The 17637-nt window shown below is 45.4% G+C and overlaps 1 protein-coding gene across 2 annotated transcripts in view; it reads left to right on the forward strand.

Moving 5' to 3' along the window:
• LOC141169943 (uncharacterized) overlaps positions 1-12590 on the forward strand; it is a 183256-nt gene extending 170666 nt beyond the window's left edge. The window contains exons 4-6 of one of the 2 annotated variants that reach the window (XM_073655132.1): positions 5154-5299; positions 5490-5584; positions 12268-12590. In XM_073655132.1, coding sequence (XP_073511233.1) covers positions 5154-5299; positions 5490-5584; positions 12268-12484 — 458 coding nt within the window. In that variant the 3' untranslated portion in view covers positions 12485-12590. The remainder of the gene's footprint in view (positions 1-5153; positions 5300-5489; positions 5585-12267) is intronic. The other variant, XM_073655131.1, reaches the window with a different exon arrangement.
• The last annotated feature ends 5047 nt before the right edge of the window (positions 12591-17637 follow it).

The following is a 17637-nucleotide window of genomic DNA, read 5'->3' on the forward strand; positions in this document are numbered from 1 at the left end:
TCGTGTTAAAATGGCCGCCGACCTAGCAGAGGCCAGCGGATGACTGAATCCACCCATCGCAAGTGATGCACGACAGTGACGTCATACGCCGGCGACATCAGATGCACAGTCGCCAGCGTTCATCGTGACGTGCGACGCGTAGGTTCAGGTAATGAATGCTGCGTGCACACACCTCTGCCTATACTCTGCATGCACTTTTAAAGGGCCCCGGCACCTATAAACTGCAGGTTGTTTTATTCTCTTCCCCCTCTTTTTCTCTCGTCCACAGCTAGGGCCCACCAGGGATTTCCCTTATAACCCGACAGGTCGGTCTGATCCTGAGCGAGATACCAACTCTATAGTTAAGTTGTACCTGATGATATGGCAGATGATGGGGCATCATAAACAAATCCAAAAACTCCACTACACCAGAGAGTCTCCACAAACTACACACCAGAGTGTCTTCCAAAACTCTTCTTCACAGGAGTAGCACCAAAAACTCCCCAACATCAGAGCCTTTCACAAAACTGCACCACCCAAAAGTAGCCCCCAAACTTCCTGCACACTGGAGCATTTCCAAAAACCCCACCTCACCAGAGGACCTCAAAAAATCCATCACACTGGAAAATCTGATTGTCACAAGTCATATATGAGCTTTTAACCTGCTTAGCTTATCTCCAAACTGTGGCTCTCCAGCTGTTGGATAACTACAACTCTTACAAGACTCTGCGTTATAATGTACAGCTAAAAAGATGGATTGCTCCAGAGAAGAGGGCAAGTAAAGTCCACAGGTTCAGATTCTGGACTTTGCCTCACTGAAGTCAATGGTTCCATTAGGGATACATTTGTATCATGAAGACAGACGTGATGTGAGCCAGGCCTAAGACTTAGTCCATGATTATGTGCTTGGAGATAACCAGGCCTACATGCGACAGAGAGGTGGGATGTTTCTGGTTTTGGAATTGTGAACATAGTCACTTGGAACATTAGGATCCTATCATTTGCGGCAGCCACATTAAACACCTTGGCTAAGAATGATGAATGGATGGGTTCAAAGTCTGGTAATACTCCGTGTAATGACCGGAGGTCTGAGAGAGATCGAGTCACAAACTGAGATAGAGAAATAAACACTTTCTTTACTAAAACAGGGATTAGACTAAAATTCAGTATTGCATGAATCAGTCTCAGGTTCTACCTGGGACATTGTCTCTACTAACTACACACAATCAGCAAGAGCTGAAATCAATGTGCCAATCTCAAGGTTTCCAGTTTATGTGAATTATTCTAGAGATCTGGAACAATTTTACCTAACCACAGTGTCTGTCTAGTGAGGGTGGTCTATAGGGACCCCCTGAGATGGCACACTGAGTACAATCCCACCACTATTAACAATAACAATGCATGACACTAGACCAATTGCTCTTATATCCCTAGTATAGGGATACCCGGGTATCTTAAAGTTACGGTACTGTTAACCTCAGATGTGGTCTATCACAGGCCTGTGAATCACGGTGGCTGCAGCTAGTCCCAGAAAACTTGGCGCCAAATAAAAAGCAACGTTCACAAAATCAACAAAGGTTCCTTGTCTTGTCGGCCGATGCCGAGCCCACACGCCGGGGACTTAAGTCCTGTAGCCTCAGGTTAAGGTCTGGGAAGAACTCTTCACCAGGCTTGTCAGTATCCTCTCAATATGAATGGCACCGGACCCCTTCTCTCCTCTCGCAGTCACTCACTGTTTTCCAGACCACCGACCATGTGCTCCGTCACAGAAATGGATTCCTCAGTCTCTTTCCTTCTCACTCGACACTTGGCTCCTTCAGAACAAAGTCTCTAGTCCACTCAGCATGGACTTCCACAAAACTCCAAAGAGCCACACAGCTTTCCCCAGCTCAGCACTTGTTCTTAAGCAGGGACACAGCTTCACCAGAGCCAGGGGTTATCAACCCTCCCAGGAGAGCTTGTAGAGAGAGAGTCTTGTTGCAGCTCAGTTCTCATAGACTTCCTGTCTCGCCTCTCACACAGCAGACACTCTCAGAACACACAGGGTTTCCTGCTCTGCCCCTGCTCTGAGCTCAGCCAGGAAAAAGCCACAGGGTCCTAATGCTATCCTGCTGCTATCACAGTTCACACTCTCACACTCCGTAGAAAAGCCCCCGGGACCTCATTAGATTGGGCTAGTTCAGAGACTTTGAAGACTCCTGATTGTAGAATTGGCGGCTGAGTTGGGCTTTTTTCATAAATCTCTTGTAAATATCAAGACAAATAAAAGCTGCTGGAAAAAGACCTGGAGCAAAAACAGATATTATACCTTCATCTGCTGCGGTAAGACTCATGGATCCCAATAGGAACATGGGATTGTTAGCGAAGACTGTGATGAGAATATAGACGTCACTTCCAAGTCCCAGCGACCGCCATAGTGGGATCCAAATCTATTAAAGAGTAATCGTTGTTTTAATTTTTTTTTTCATAAATCAATAGTACACATGAAAAAAAGGAAACGTTATTATTTCTGATCAGAGAAATTCACTTCTTTCTGTCCCTGGACTCTTCATTCATTCTCAAAATTCTCAATTTATGGATAAAATGTGTCTCAGTGAACCCAGACTTTCCTGTTACTATGATAGATGACAGCTAGTGCTTATAACGCTCTATGGAGAACTGTAATTGTGGTCTCAGGAGAATGTCTGTGTCTGCCTCTATCTCCTCCCCTTTTATGTTTGTGCCTGACTCTAGCTCCTCCCCTCTGTTGGTGTCTGCCTCTATCTCCTCCCCTTTTATGTTTGTGCCTGACTCTAGCTCCTCCCCTCTGTTGGTGTCTGCCTCTGTCTCCTCCCCTTTTATGTTTGTGCCTGATTCTAGCTCCTCCCCTCTGTTGATATCTGCCTCTAGCTCTTCCCCCTCTATGTCTGTGTCTGATCCTAGCTCCTACCCTTATATGCCTGCGTCTGCCTCTAGCTCCTCCCCTCTATTCCTGCGTCTGTCTCTAGCTCCTCCCCTCAGATGGTGTCTGCCTCTATCTCCTCCCCTCCATGTCTATGTCTGATCCTAGCTCCTCCCCTCTATGTCTGCGTCTGTCTCTAGCTCCTCCCTTCCATGTCTGCATGTCTCTAGCTCCTCCTCTCCATGCCTGTGTCTGATCCTAGCTCCTCCCCTTCTATGCCTGCATCTGTCTCTAGCTCCTCCCCTCTGTTGGTGTCTGTCTCTAGCTCCTCCCCTCCATGTCTGTGTCTGCTCCTAGCTCCTCCCGTCTATGTCTGCATCTGTCTCTAGCTCCTCTCTTCCATGTCTGTGTCTGATCCTAGCTCCTCCCCCTCTATGTCTGCGTCTGTCTCTAGCTCCTCCCTTCCATGTCAGCATCTGTCTCTAGCTCCTCCCCTCCATGTCTGTGTCTGATCCTAGCTCCTCCCCTCTATGTCTGCGTCTGTCTCTAGCTCCTCCCTTCCATGTCAGCATCTGTCTCTAGCTCCTCCCCTCCATGTCTGTGTCTGATCCTAGCTCCTCCCCTCTATGTCTGCGTCTGTCTCTAGCTCCTCCCTTCCATGTCTGCATGTCTCTAGCTCCTCCTCTCCATGCCTGTGTCTGATCCTAGCTCCTCCCCTTCTATGCCTGCATCTGTCTCTAGCTCCTCCCCTCTGTTGGTGTCTGTCTCTAGCTCCTCCCCTCCATGTCTGTGTCTGCTCCTAGCTCCTCCCGTCTATGTCTGCATCTGTCTCTAGCTCCTCTCTTCCATGTCTGTGTCTGATCCTAGCTCCTCCCCCTCTATGTCTGCGTCTGTCTCTAGCTCCTCCCTTCCATGTCAGCATCTGTCTCTAGCTCCTCCCCTCCATGTCTGTGTCTGATCCTAGCTCCTCCCCTCTATGTCTGCGTCTGTCTCTAGCTCCTCCCTTCCATGTCAGCATCTGTCTCTAGCTCCTCCCCTCCATGTCTGTGTCTGTCTCTAGCTCCTCCCCTCTATGTCTGCGTCTGTCTCTAGCTCCTCCCTTCCATGTCTGCGTCTGTCTCTAGCTCCTCCCCTCTGTTGGTGTCTGCCTCTAGCTCCTCCCCTCCATGTCTGTGTCTGATCCTAGCTCCTCCCCTCTATGCCTGCGTCTGTCTCTATCTCCTCCCCTTTTATGTATGTGCCTGATTCTAGCTCCTCCCCTCTATGTCTGTGTCTATCTCTAGGTCCTCCCCTCCATGCCTGTGTCTGATCCTAGCTCCTCCCCTTCTATGCCTGCATCTGTCTCTAGCTCCTCCCTTCTGTTGGTGTCTGCCTCTAGCTCCTCCCTTCCATGTCTGTGTCTGATCCTAGCTCCTCCCCTTTATGCCTGTGTCTGTCTCTAGCTCCTCCCCTCCATGTCTGTGTCTGATGCTAGCTCCTCCCCTCTATGTCTGTGTCTATCTCTAGGTCCTCCCCTCCATGCCTGTGTCTGATCCTAGCTCCTCCCCTTCTATGCCTGTGTCTGTCTCTAGCTCCTCCCCTCTGTTGATGTCTGCCTCTAGCTCCTCCCCTCCTTGTCTGTGTCTGATACTAGCTCCTCCCCTCTATGTCTGCGTCTGTCTCTAGCTCCTCCCCTCTATGTCTGCGTCTGTCTCTAGTTCCTCCCTTCCATGTCTGTGTCGATCCTAGCTCCTCCCCTCTGTTGGTGTCTGCCTCTAGCTCCTCCCCTCCATGTCTGCGTCTGTCTCTAGCTCCTCCCCCTCTATGTCTGTGTCTATCTCTAGCTCCTCCCCTCCATGTCTGTGTGTCTCTAGCTCCTCCCCCTCTATGTCTGTGTCTGTCTCTAGCTCCTCCCCTCTATGTCTGCCTCTGTCTCTAGCTCCTCCCTTCCATGTCTGCGTCTGTCTTTAGCTCCTCCCTTCCATGTCTGTGGCAGATTTCTCGGATAAGATAAATCTTGTAGACTGTGCGCCCTCGTGGGCAGGGTCCTCTCTCCTCCTGTACCAGTTCTATTGTACTTGTTGTTTGCTTTTCACATGTAATTAACCATGGAATTAATGGCGCAATAATATTAAATAATAATAATAATTACAAAGTTTCTTATTTCCATGTGAACTATTGATTATTATGAAACAAAACTTACAATGACGTTTCGGGACCACAGATATTTTTACATTGATAATTCCCCATCTCTGGGTCTGATATCTGGATTTTCTCAGTAGAGTGATGACGTCCATCTTTCTATACTTTGCAGATATTTGCTCAGAAGATTGGATTCTGGTTGGAAGTAAATGTGTCCTCCTCACAGATGTAGTAAGAAGTTGGATGCAATGTGCCGAGTTTTGTAAAAGCAGAGGCGCTAACCTTATTGTCATCCCGTGGAATGATCTGACGCTTCAGGTAAAGCTCAGGGGGTCTGATGAGGGTCTTACTTCTGGTCCATGTCTCTTCTCTACCATCACATCGGTCATCCCTTGGCCTCTGAACCACCACACGTCCACCAGGAAGCCATCAATGTGGTGTGTGTGTGTGGGGGGGGGGGGGGCTCTGGTACAAGGAATGACACTTTTTATTTCATGATTGATTTCAGGAATTTCTGTCAAATACAACAGAAGACTTATGGGTCGGGAAGGAATTTAGATGGAAAGCGAAATTCGGAATCTGGGAGTGGCCGGAGCAGTACTGGTAAGTCAGGCAATGTAATGTTGTGTCAGTCTACTAAAAGCAGCAGAGAGAAAACCATAGAGAGAGTAAGGAGAGTAAGGAGAGAAAACCATAGCGAGAGTAAGGAGAGAAAACCATAGAGAGAATAAGGAGAGTAAGGAGAGAAAACCATAGAGAGAGTAAGGAGAGTAAGGAGAGAAAACCATAGAGAGAGTAAGGAGAGAAAACCATAGAGAGAATAAGGAGAGTAAGGAGAGAAAACCATAGAGAGAGTAAGGAGAGTAAGGAGAGAAAACCATAGAGATAGTAAGGAGAGTAAGGAGAGAAAACCATAGAGAGAGTAAGGAGGGTAAGGAGAGAAAACCATAGAGAGAGTAAGGAGAGAAAACCATAGAGAGAGTAAGGAGAGAAAACCATAGAGAGAATAAGGAGAGTAAGGAGAGAAAACCATAGAGAGAGTAAGGAGAGAAAACCATAGAGAGAGTAAGGAGAGAAAACCATAGAGAGAATAAGGAGAGTAAGGAGAGAAAACCATAGAGAGAGTAAGGAGAGTAAGGAGAGAAAACCATAGAGAGAGTAAGGAGAGTAAGGAGAGAAAACCATAGAGAGAGTAAGGAGAGTAAGAAGAGAAAACCATAGAGAGAGTAAGGAGGGTAAGGAGAGAAAACCATAGAGAGAATAAGGAGAGAAAACCATAGAGAGAGTAAGGAGAGAAAACCATAGGGAGAATAAGGAAAGTAAGGAGAGAAAACCATAGAGAGAGTAAGGAGAGAAAACCATAGAGAGAATAAGGAGAGTAAGGAGAGAAAACCATAGAGAGAGTAAGGAGAGAAAACCATAGAGAGAATAAGGAGAGTAAGGAGAGAAAACCATAGAGAGAGTAAGGAGAGTAAGGAGAGAAAACCATAGAGAGAGTAAGGAGAGTAAGGAGAGAAAACCATAGAGAGAATAAGGAGAGTAAGGAGAGAAAACCATAGAGAGAGTAAGGAGAGAAAACCATAGAGAGAATAAGGAGAGTAAGGAGAGAAAACCATAGAGAGAGTAAGGAGAGTAAGGAGAGAAAACCATAGAGATAGTAAGGAGAGTAAGGAGAGAAAACCATAGAGAGAGTAAGGAGGGTAAGGAGAGAAAACCATAGAGAGAGTAAGGAGAGAAAACCATAGAGAGAGTAAGGAGAGAAAACCATAGAGAGAATAAGGAGAGTAAGGAGAGAAAACCATAGAGAGAGTAAGGAGAGTAAGGAGAGAAAACCATAGAGAGAGTAAGGAGAGTAAGGAGAGAAACCATAGAGAGAGTAAGGAGAGTAAGGAGAGAAAACCATAGAGAGAGTAAGGAGAGAAAACCATAGAGAGAATAAGGAGAGTAAGGAGAGAAAACCATAGAGAGAGTAAGGAGAGTAAGGAGAGAAAACCATAGAGAGAGTAAGGAGAGTAAGGAGAGAAAACCATAGAGAGAGTAAGGAGAGTAAGGAGAGAAAACCATAGAGAGAGTAAGGAGAGAAAACCATAGAGAGAATAAGGAGAGTAAGGAGAGAAAACCATAGAGAGAGTAAGGAGAGTAAGGAGAGAAAACCATAGAGAGAGTAAGGAGAGTAAGGAGAGAAACCATAGAGAGAGTAAGGAGAGTAAGGAGAGAAAACCATAGAGAGAGTAAGGAGAGAAAACCATAGAGAGAATAAGGAGAGTAAGGAGAGAAAACCATAGAGAGAGTAAGGAGAGTAAGGAGAGAAAACCATAGAGATAGTAAGGAGAGTAAGGAGAGAAAACCATAGAGAGAGTAAGGAGGGTAAGGAGAGAAAACCATAGAGAGAGTAAGGAGAGAAAACCATAGAGAGAGTAAGGAGAGAAAACCATAGAGAGAATAAGGAGAGTAAGGAGAGAAAACCATAGAGAGAGTAAGGAGAGAAAACCATAGAGAGAGTAAGGAGAGAAAACCATAGAGAGAGTAAGGAGAGAAAACCATAGAGAGAATAAGGAGAGTAAGGAGAGAAAACCATAGAGAGAGTAAGGAGAGTAAGGAGAGAAAACCATAGAGAGAGTAAGGAGAGAAAACCATAGAGAGAGTAAGGAGAGTAAGAAGAGAAAACCATAGAGAGAGTAAGGAGGGTAAGGAGAGAAAACCATAGAGAGAATAAGGAGAGAAAACCATAGAGAGAGTAAGGAGAGAAAACCATAGGGAGAATAAGGAAAGTAAGGAGAGAAAACCATAGAGAGAGTAAGGAGAGAAAACCATAGAGAGAATAAGGAGAGTAAGGAGAGAAAACCATAGAGAGAGTAAGGAGAGAAAACCATAGAGAGAATAAGGAGAGTAAGGAGAGAAAACCATAGAGAGAGTAAGGAGAGTAAGGAGAGAAAACCATAGAGAGAGTAAGGAGAGAAAACCATAGAGAGAGTAAGGAGAGAAAACCATAGAGAGAATAAGGAGAGTAAGGAGAGAAAACCATAGAGAGAGTAAGGAGAGAAAACCATAGAGAGAGTAAGGAGAGAAAACCATAGAGAGAGTAAGGAGAGAAAACCATAGAGAGAATAAGGAGAGTAAGGAGAGAAAACCATAGAGAGAGTAAGGAGAGAAAACCATAGAGTAAGGAGAGAAAACCATAGAGTAAGGAGAGAAAACCATAGAGAGAGTAAGGAGAGTAAGGAGAGAAAACCATAGAGAGAGTAAGGAGAGTAAGGAGAGAAAACCATAGAGAGAGTAAGGAGAGTAAGGAGAGAAAACCATAGAGAGAGTAAGGAGAGTAAGGAGAGAAAACCATAGCGAGAGTAAGGAGAGAAAACCATAGAGAGAGTAAGGAGAGAAAACCATAGAGAGAATAAGGAGAGTAAGGAGAGAAAACCATAGAGAGAGTAAGGAGGGTAAGGAGAGAAAACCATAGAGAGAGTAAGGAGAGAAAACCATAGAGAGAGTAAGGAGAGTAAGGAGAGAAAACCATAGCGAGAGTAAGGAGAGAAAACCATAGAGAGAGTAAGGAGAGAAAACCATAGCGAGAGTAAGGAGAGAAAACCATAGAGAGAGTAAGGAGAGAAAACCATAGAGAGAATAAGGAGAGTAAGGAGAGAAAACCATAGAGAGAGTAAGGAGAGTAAGGAGAGAAAACCATAGAGAGAGTAAGGAGAGAAAACCATAGAGAGAGTAAGGAGAGAAAACCATAGAGAGAATAAGGAGAGTAAGGAGAGAAAACCATAGAGAGAGTAAGGAGAGAAAACCATAGAGAGAGTAAGGAGAGAAAACCATAGAGAGAATAAGGAGAGTAAGGAGAGAAAACCATAGAGAGAATAAGGAGAGAAAACCATAGAGTAAGGAGAGAAAACCATAGAGAGAGTAAGGAGAGTAAGGAGAGAAAACCATAGAGAGAGTAAGGAGAGTAAGGAGAGAAAACCATAGAGAGAGTAAGGAGAGAAAACCATAGAGAGAGTAAGGAGAGAAAACCATAGAGAGAGTAAGGAGAGAAAACCATAGAGAGAATAAGGAGAGTAAGGAGAGAAAACCATAGAGAGAGTAAGGAGAGTAAGGAGAGAAAACCATAGAGAGAGTAAGGAGAGTAAGGAGAGAAAACCATAGAGAGAGTAAGGAGAGTAAGAAGAGAAAACCATAGAGAGAGTAAGGAGGGTAAGGAGAGAAAACCATAGAGAGAATAAGGAGAGAAAACCATAGAGAGAGTAAGGAGAGAAAACCATAGGGAGAATAAGGAAAGTAAGGAGAGAAAACCATAGAGAGAGTAAGGAGAGAAAACCATAGAGAGAATAAGGAGAGTAAGGAGAGAAAACCATAGAGAGAGTAAGGAGAGAAAACCATAGAGAGAATAAGGAGAGTAAGGAGAGAAAACCATAGAGAGAGTAAGGAGAGTAAGGAGAGAAAACCATAGAGAGAGTAAGGAGAGAAAACCATAGAGAGAGTAAGGAGAGAAAACCATAGAGAGAATAAGGAGAGTAAGGAGAGAAAACCATAGAGAGAGTAAGGAGAGAAAACCATAGAGAGAGTAAGGAGAGAAAACCATAGAGAGAGTAAGGAGAGAAAACCATAGAGAGAATAAGGAGAGTAAGGAGAGAAAACCATAGAGAGAGTAAGGAGAGAAAACCATAGAGTAAGGAGAGAAAACCATAGAGTAAGGAGAGAAAACCATAGAGAGAGTAAGGAGAGTAAGGAGAGAAAACCATAGAGAGAGTAAGGAGAGTAAGGAGAGAAAACCATAGAGAGAGTAAGGAGAGTAAGGAGAGAAAACCATAGAGAGAGTAAGGAGAGTAAGGAGAGAAAACCATAGCGAGAGTAAGGAGAGAAAACCATAGAGAGAGTAAGGAGAGAAAACCATAGAGAGAATAAGGAGAGTAAGGAGAGAAAACCATAGAGAGAGTAAGGAGGGTAAGGAGAGAAAACCATAGAGAGAGTAAGGAGAGAAAACCATAGCGAGAGTAAGGAGAGAAAACCATAGAGAGAGTAAGGAGAGAAAACCATAGCGAGAGTAAGGAGAGAAAACCATAGAGAGAGTAAGGAGAGAAAACCATAGAGAGAATAAGGAGAGTAAGGAGAGAAAACCATAGAGAGAGTAAGGAGAGTAAGGAGAGAAAACCATAGAGAGAGTAAGGAGAGAAAACCATAGAGAGAGTAAGGAGAGAAAACCATAGAGAGAATAAGGAGAGTAAGGAGAGAAAACCATAGAGAGAGTAAGGAGAGAAAACCATAGAGAGAGTAAGGAGAGAAAACCATAGAGAGAATAAGGAGAGTAAGGAGAGAAAACCATAGAGAGAATAAGGAGAGAAAACCATAGAGTAAGGAGAGAAAACCATAGAGAGAGTAAGGAGAGTAAGGAGAGAAAACCATAGAGAGAGTAAGGAGAGTAAGGAGAGAAAACCATAGAGAGAGTAAGGAGAGAAAACCATAGAGAGAGTAAGGAGAGAAAACCATAGAGAGAATAAGGAGAGTAAGGAGAGAAAACCATAGAGAGAGTAAGGAGAGAAAACCATAGAGTAAGGAGAGAAAACCATAGAGAGAGTAAGGAGAGTAAGGAGAGAAAACCATAGAGAGAGTAAGGAGAGTAAGGAGAGAAAACCATAGAGAGAGTAAGGAGAGAAAACCATAGAGAGAGTAAGGAGAGTAAGGAGAGAAAACCATAGAGAGAGTAAGGAGAGAAAACCATAGAGAGAGTAAGTAGAGTAAGGAGAGAAAACCATAGCGAGAGTAAGGAGAGAAAACCATAGAGTAAGGAGAGAAAAGCATAGAGAGAGTAAGGAGAGTAAGGAGAGAAAACCATAGAGAGAGTAAGGAGAGTAAGGAGAGAAAACCATAGAGAGAGTAAGGAGAGAAAACCATAGAGAGAGTAAGGAGAGTAAGGAGAGAAAACCATAGAGAGAGTAAGGAGAGTAAGGAGAGAAAACCATAGAGAGAGTAAGGAGAGAAAACCATAGAGAGAGTAAGGAGAGTAAGGAGAGAAAACCATAGAGAGAGTAAGGAGAGAAAACCATAGAGAGAGTAAGTAGAGTAAGGAGAGAAAACCATAGAGAGAGTAAGGAGAGTAAGGAGAGAAAACCATAGCGAGAGTAAGGAGAGAAAACCATAGAGAGAGTAAGGAGAGAAAACCATAGAGAGAGTAAGGCGAGTAAGGAGAGAAAACCATAGAAGAGAAGAAAAGAGAAGAGGAAGAGGAGTGAAAAGGGGAAATATGAAATATGAGAGGGAGTAATATTGAAGAGGAGTGGAAAAGAGAGGAAAAACAAAGAAGGACAGGAAAGTAAGAAGAGAGATAAGAGAAAGGAGGGAAGAGGATAGAAGAAAGGTGGAAAGAAGAGAAGAAGAAAGAATGAGAGGAGATAGACAGATCGATGAGAGATGAAATGCGATGAAAGACAGAAGTAACAAGAGACAGAGAGCGGAGAGCATAGAAAAGAGATGAGAAGAAAGGACAAAGAGAGAAGAAGAGGGGGAAGAAATGAGAGAGTTGAGATGAGACAGGAGGGAGAAGAAACAAGAGACAGTACGCAGGAGAGCAGAAAAGGGTGAAATGAGAGAAAAAGGGATGAGGAGGGAAGGGGAAAGGAAAAGAAAGAAAAGAGAAAGGTTATGAGAAGAAAGAGATAAGAAAGAAAAGCCGTAAGAAGGGAGAAGAAGAAAGCAGCATAGCGTGTGTGGCTGGAGTGGTCGCCCTCACAGCCGGGAGCTGGGGCCACCTCATTAGAAAACGCCAGTATAACAAGAACTGGCCCCCGGCAGATGAAATGTCAGGAGCAGGTTTTGTACTGAGGCCCAGATGTTTTATGTAACTCCACTGGAAGAGAAGAGACACAAGAGAGGAAAGAATATCGACAAGATGAGATGGATACAAGTACACGAAGGAGAAACTGGTCATTCCCAGATGATTGCAGAACCACAGCGCTCTAATATGATAGTCCTTATAATAATTACCCCCATACATCAGTAATACAGGCCATGGGGACATAAGGCAGGACCGTCCCATGAAGCTGCGCTCGCCTCCGGCCATAGTGGATGTATCACCGGTGAGGGCATGGATTGGTTTGGATCACCAAGCGGTTGTTTGATGGTCACCGGAGGATCTGAATTTATTATTCGCCTTTACTGGAATTAGTAAGAATAAGAGGGGCAGTTAGTGTCGGTACGAGGCTCGTATGATGGTGCGATGATGTACGAAGAGTCTGAGATACTGTGACAAAAACATCTTTCTTGTACTTTATACTTTTTACTTTGCTTTTCAGGATCCAAAATGAAAATTGTTGGAAAATCAGCAAAAGTGGCTTAATGAATGAGAACTGTTCAGAAAACAAAAAGTGCGTCTGCGAAAAGAATCTCGCCCTGACGACAATAAGGAAATATCCCTCTAATAATAACTTTGATCTCCTGTATCTGGTTCTGTCAAGCACAGAATATTACTGCTTCGGAAAAGAGTCAGAAAAAAAAGCATCAAGTAAATGAAGGCGCCCGACCCGTGCCCGCGCTATGTGCTGCGCACCCGGTGTCACCTCCAGCTGTAGATACATAACAGTGATGAAGACCAGCACCTATATATGCGCTATAAAATGTCTCTATATCTATTAACTATTAATAAAAGTCCTGTCACACAATAAATCTGATCCATAGGATATCTATCTCGCGGGCCCTCGTGTTATATCTGACTGAGAATCTGACCTGACAACAGTCACCGGACAAGCTCCAATGTGCAAAAGAAGATAAAGGAACACAGGACTGCTTACATTACTTAAATGTCCAATTATTAATGATCCCAATATAATGGGGGCGTGTCCTTACAATATGTGGGGGCGTGTCCTTACAAGCTGTGGGGGGGTGTCCTTACAAGCTGTGGGGGGTTGTCCTTACAAGCTGTGGAGTGTGTCCTTACAAGCTGTGGGAGTGTGTCCTTACAAGCTGTGGGAGTGTGTCCTTACAAGCTGTGGAGTGTGTCCTTACAAGCTGTGGGGGGGTATCCTTACAATTAGAGTAGGCGTGCACTTACAATATGTGCAATCTGTGGGGGCATGTCAAAACAATAAGAAGGGGCATGCCTTTACAAGCTGTGGGGTGTGTCCTTTCAAGCTGTGGGGGGTGTCCTTACAATTTGAGGAGGAGTGGCCTTACAATGTATGGGGACCATGACCTAACAATAAGAGGGGGTGTGCCCTTACAATAAGATGGGGTGTGCCCTTACAATGTATGGGGGCCATGACCTTACAATAAGAGGAGAAGTGGCCTTACAATTTGTGGGGGCTGTGACCTTACAAAAAGAGGTAGATTGGCCTTACAATGTGTGGGGGCTGTGACCTTCCAATAAGAGGAGGAGTGGCCTTACAATTGGTGGGGGCTGTGACCTAACAAGAGGAGGAGGGGCCTTACAATGTGTGGGGGCTGTGACCTTAAAATAAGAGGTAGAGTGGCCTTACAATGTATGGGGGCCAAGACTTTACAATAAGAGGATGAGTGGCCTTACAATGTGTGGGGGCTGTGACCTTACAAAAAGAGGGGGTGTGCCTTTGCAATGTGTGGGGACCGTGACCTAGCAAGAAGAGGAGGAGTGGCCTTACAATGTGTGGGGGCTGTGACCATACAATAAGAGGAGGAGTGGCCTTATAATGTGTGGGGGCTGTGACCTTAAAATAAGAGGAGGAGTGGCCTTACAATGTGTGGGGGCCAAGACCTTACAATAAGAGGAGGAGTGGCCTTACAATGTGTGGGGGCTGTGACCTTACAATAAGAGGAGGAGTGGCCTTACAATGTGTGGGGGCTGTGACCTTACAATAAGAGGAGGAGTGGCCTTACAATGTGTGGGTGCTGTGACCTTACAATAAGAGGAGGAGTGGCCTTACAATGTGTGGGGGCTATCACCTTACAATAAGAGGGGGTGTGCCCTTACAATGTGTGGGGACCGTGACCTAGCAATAAGAGGAGGAGTGGCCTTACAATGTGTGGGGGCTGTGACCTTACAATAAGAGGAGAAGTGGCCTTACAATTTGTGAAGCCTGTGACCTTACAATAAGAGGAGGAGTGGCCTTACAATGTGTGGGGGCTGTGACCTTACAATAAGAGGAGAAGTGGCCTTACAATTTGTGAAGCCTGTGACCTTACAATAAGAGGAGGAGTGGCCTTACAATGTGTGGGGGCTGTGACCTTAGAATAAGAGGAGGAGTGGCCTTACAATGTGTGGGGGCTGTGACCTTACAATAAGAGGAGAAGTGGCCTTACAATTTGTGAAGCCTGTGACCTTACAATAAGAGGAGGAGTGGCCTTACAATGTGTGGGGTCTGTGACCTTGCAATAAGAGGAGAAGTGGCCTTACAATTTGTGAAGCCTGTGACCTTACAATAAGAGGAGGAGTGGCCTTACAATGTGTGGGGGCTGTGACCTTAGAATAAGAGGAGGAGTGGCCTTACAATGTGTGAAGGCTGTGACCTTAGAATAAGAGGAGGAGTGGCCTTACAATGTGTGGGGGCTGTGACTTAACAATAAGAGGGGGTGTGCCCTTACAATGTATGGGGGCCATGACCTTACAATAAGAGGAGGAGTGGCCTTACAATGTGTGGGGGCTGTGACCTTACAATAAGAGGAGGAGTGGCCTTACAATGTGTGGGTGCTGTGACCTTACAATAAGAGGAGGAGTGGCCTTACAATGTGTGGGGGCCATGACCTTACAATAAGAGGAGGAGTGGCCTTACAATGTGTGGGGGCCATGACCTTACAATAAGAGGAGGAGTGGCCTTACAATGTGTGGGGGCTGTGACCTTACAATAAGAGGGGGTGTGCCCTTACAATGTGTGGGGGCCGTGACCTGGTAATAAGAGGATGAGTGGCCTTACAATGTATGGGGGCCATGACCTTACAATAAGAGGAGGAGTGGCCTTACAATGTGTGTTGGCTGTGACCTTTCAACAAGAGGAGGTGTGCCCTTAAAATGTGTGGGGGCTGTGACCTTCCAATAAGAGGGGGTGTGCCCTTACAATGTTTGGGGGCCATGACCTAGCAATAAGAGGAGTAGTGGCCTTACAATATGTGGGGGCTGTGACCTTACAATAAGAGGAGGAGTGGCCTTACAATGTGTGGGGTCATGACCTTACAATAAGAGGAGGAGTGGCCTTACAATGTGTGGGGGCTGTGACCTTACAATAAGAGGAGGAGTGGCCTTACAATGTGTGGGTGCTGTGACCTTACAATAAGAGGAGGAGTGGCCTTACAATGTGTGGGGGCTATCACCTTACAATAAGAGGGGGTGTGCCCTTACAATGTGTGGGGACCGTGACCTAGCAATAAGAGGAGGAGTGGCCTTACAATGTGTGGGGGCCGTGACCTAACAATAAGAGGAGGAGTGGCCTTACAATGTGTGGGGGCTGTGACCTTACAATAAGAGGAGGAGTGGCCTTACAATTTGTGAAGCCTGTGACCTTACAATAAGAGGAGGAGTGGTCTTACAATGTGTGGGGGCCATGACCTTACAATAAGAGGAGGAGTGGCCTTACAATGTGTGGGGGCTGTGACCTTACAATAAGAGGGGGTGTGCCCTTACAATGTGTGGGGGCTGTGACCTTAGAATAAGAGGAGGAGTGGCCTTACAATGTGTGAAGGCTGTGACCTTAGAATAAGAGGAGGAGTGGCCTTACAATGTGTGGGGGCTGTGACTTAACAATAATATGGGGTGTGCCCTTACAATGTATGGGGGCCATGACCTTACAATAAGAGGAGGAGTGGCCTTACAATGTGTGGGGGCTGTGACCTTACAATAAGAGGAGGAGTGGCCTTACAATGTGTGGGTGCTGTGACCTTACAATAAGAGGAGGAGTGGCCTTACAATGTGTGGGGGCCATGACCTTACAATAAGAGGAGGAGTGGCCTTACAATGTGTGGGGGCTGTGACCTTACAATAAGAGGGGGTGTGCCCTTACAATGTGTGGGGGCCGTGACCTGGTAATAAGAGGATGAGTGGCCTTACAATGTATGGGGGCCATGACCTTACAATAAGAGGAGGAGTGGCCTTACAATGTGTGTTGGCTGTGACCTTTCAACAAGAGGGAGTGTGCCCTTAAAATGTGTGGGGGCTGTGACCTTCCAATAAGAGGGGGTGTGCCCTTACAATGTGTGGGGGCCATGACCTAGCAATAAGAGGAGGAGTGGCCTTACAATGTGTGGGGGCTGTGACCTTACAATAAGAGGAGGAGTGGCCTTACAATGTGTGGGGGCTGTGACCTAACAATAAGATGGGGTGTGCCCTTACAATGTATGGGGGCCATGACCTTACAATAAGAGGAGGAGTGGCCTTACAATGTGTGGGGGCTGTGACCTTACAATAAGAGGGGTTGTGCCCTTACAATGTGTGGGGGCCGTGACCTGCTAATAAGAGGATGAGTGGCCTTTCAATGTGTGGGGGCCATGACCTTACAATAAGAGGAGGAGTGGCCTTACAATGTGTGTTGGCTGTGACCTTACAACAAGAGGGGGTGTGCCCTTAAAATGTGTGGGGGCTGTGACTTTACAATAAGAGGGGGTGTGCCCTTACAATGTGTGGGGGCCATGACCTAGCAATAAGAGGAGTGGCCTTACAATGTGTGGGGGCCATGACCTAGCAATAAGAGGAGGAGTGGCCTTACAATGTGTGGGGGCTGTGACCTTACAATAAGAGGGGGTGTGCCATTACAATGTGTGGGGGCTGTGACCTTACAATAAGAGGGGGTGTGCCCTTACAATGTGTGGGGGCCATGACCTAGCAATAAGGGGAGGAGTGGCCTTACAATGTATCGGGGCCATGACCTTACAATAAGAGGAGTGGCCTTACAATGTGTGGGGGCTTTTACCTTACAATGAGAGGTGTGCCCTTACAATGTGTGGGGGCTGTGACCTTACAATAAGAGGAGGAGTGGCCTTACAATGTGTGGGGGCTGTCACCTAACAATAAGAGGGGGTGTGCCCTTACAATTTATGGGGGCCGTGACCTTACAATAAGATGGGGAGTACCCTTACAATGTGTCATCCAAAAAGTGAAACTTTATTATGAAAAAGAAGAACAAATACAACACAGTGATTAAAAGTACCAAAGGTGTGAATGATAACATATCTCAGCCCAAGATAATGAGCAATAATAGACGACATCCTCAAACACAATAATGGGTGCAGATATGTATTTGGAACACTCAAAAATCAAAAAACAATTCACCCATAATGATAATGTAATACAATTAACCAATATGTGAAGAATGGGTGCGTAAGAAATATGATAATGCAGAGTCTAACAGGGATGATGAGAGAATGAGATGAGAAAATGCTAGAGGGGAGTAGCGGCAACAGAGATATTGGTCAAGACAAAAAAAACATTCATGGTTATGAAATGAAGTAAATAACAGCGATATCAGCCAATAGGTGAGAAAGAGTAAAGGAGCAGATTTATCCAACCATATGTGAAAACAATGAGGAGGTGGACAGAGGCACAACGCGTATCGCCACACACAGCGGCTTCATCAGGAGCTCAGTTTGTAGGGAGAGCTGTGATTTATGTCTAGCAAACGCTAGAAATAAAGAGGGGAAAAAAAGTATTTATTCAGCCACCAATTGTGCAAGTTCTCCCACTTAAAAAGATGAGAGAGGACTGTAAT

This window comes from Phyllobates terribilis, unplaced genomic scaffold (assembly GCF_046119375.1).
Source record: "Phyllobates terribilis strain yellow unplaced genomic scaffold, ASM4611937v1 Scaffold_1__5_contigs__length_1240528914, whole genome shotgun sequence".
Taxonomy (NCBI): domain Eukaryota; kingdom Metazoa; phylum Chordata; class Amphibia; order Anura; family Dendrobatidae; genus Phyllobates; species Phyllobates terribilis.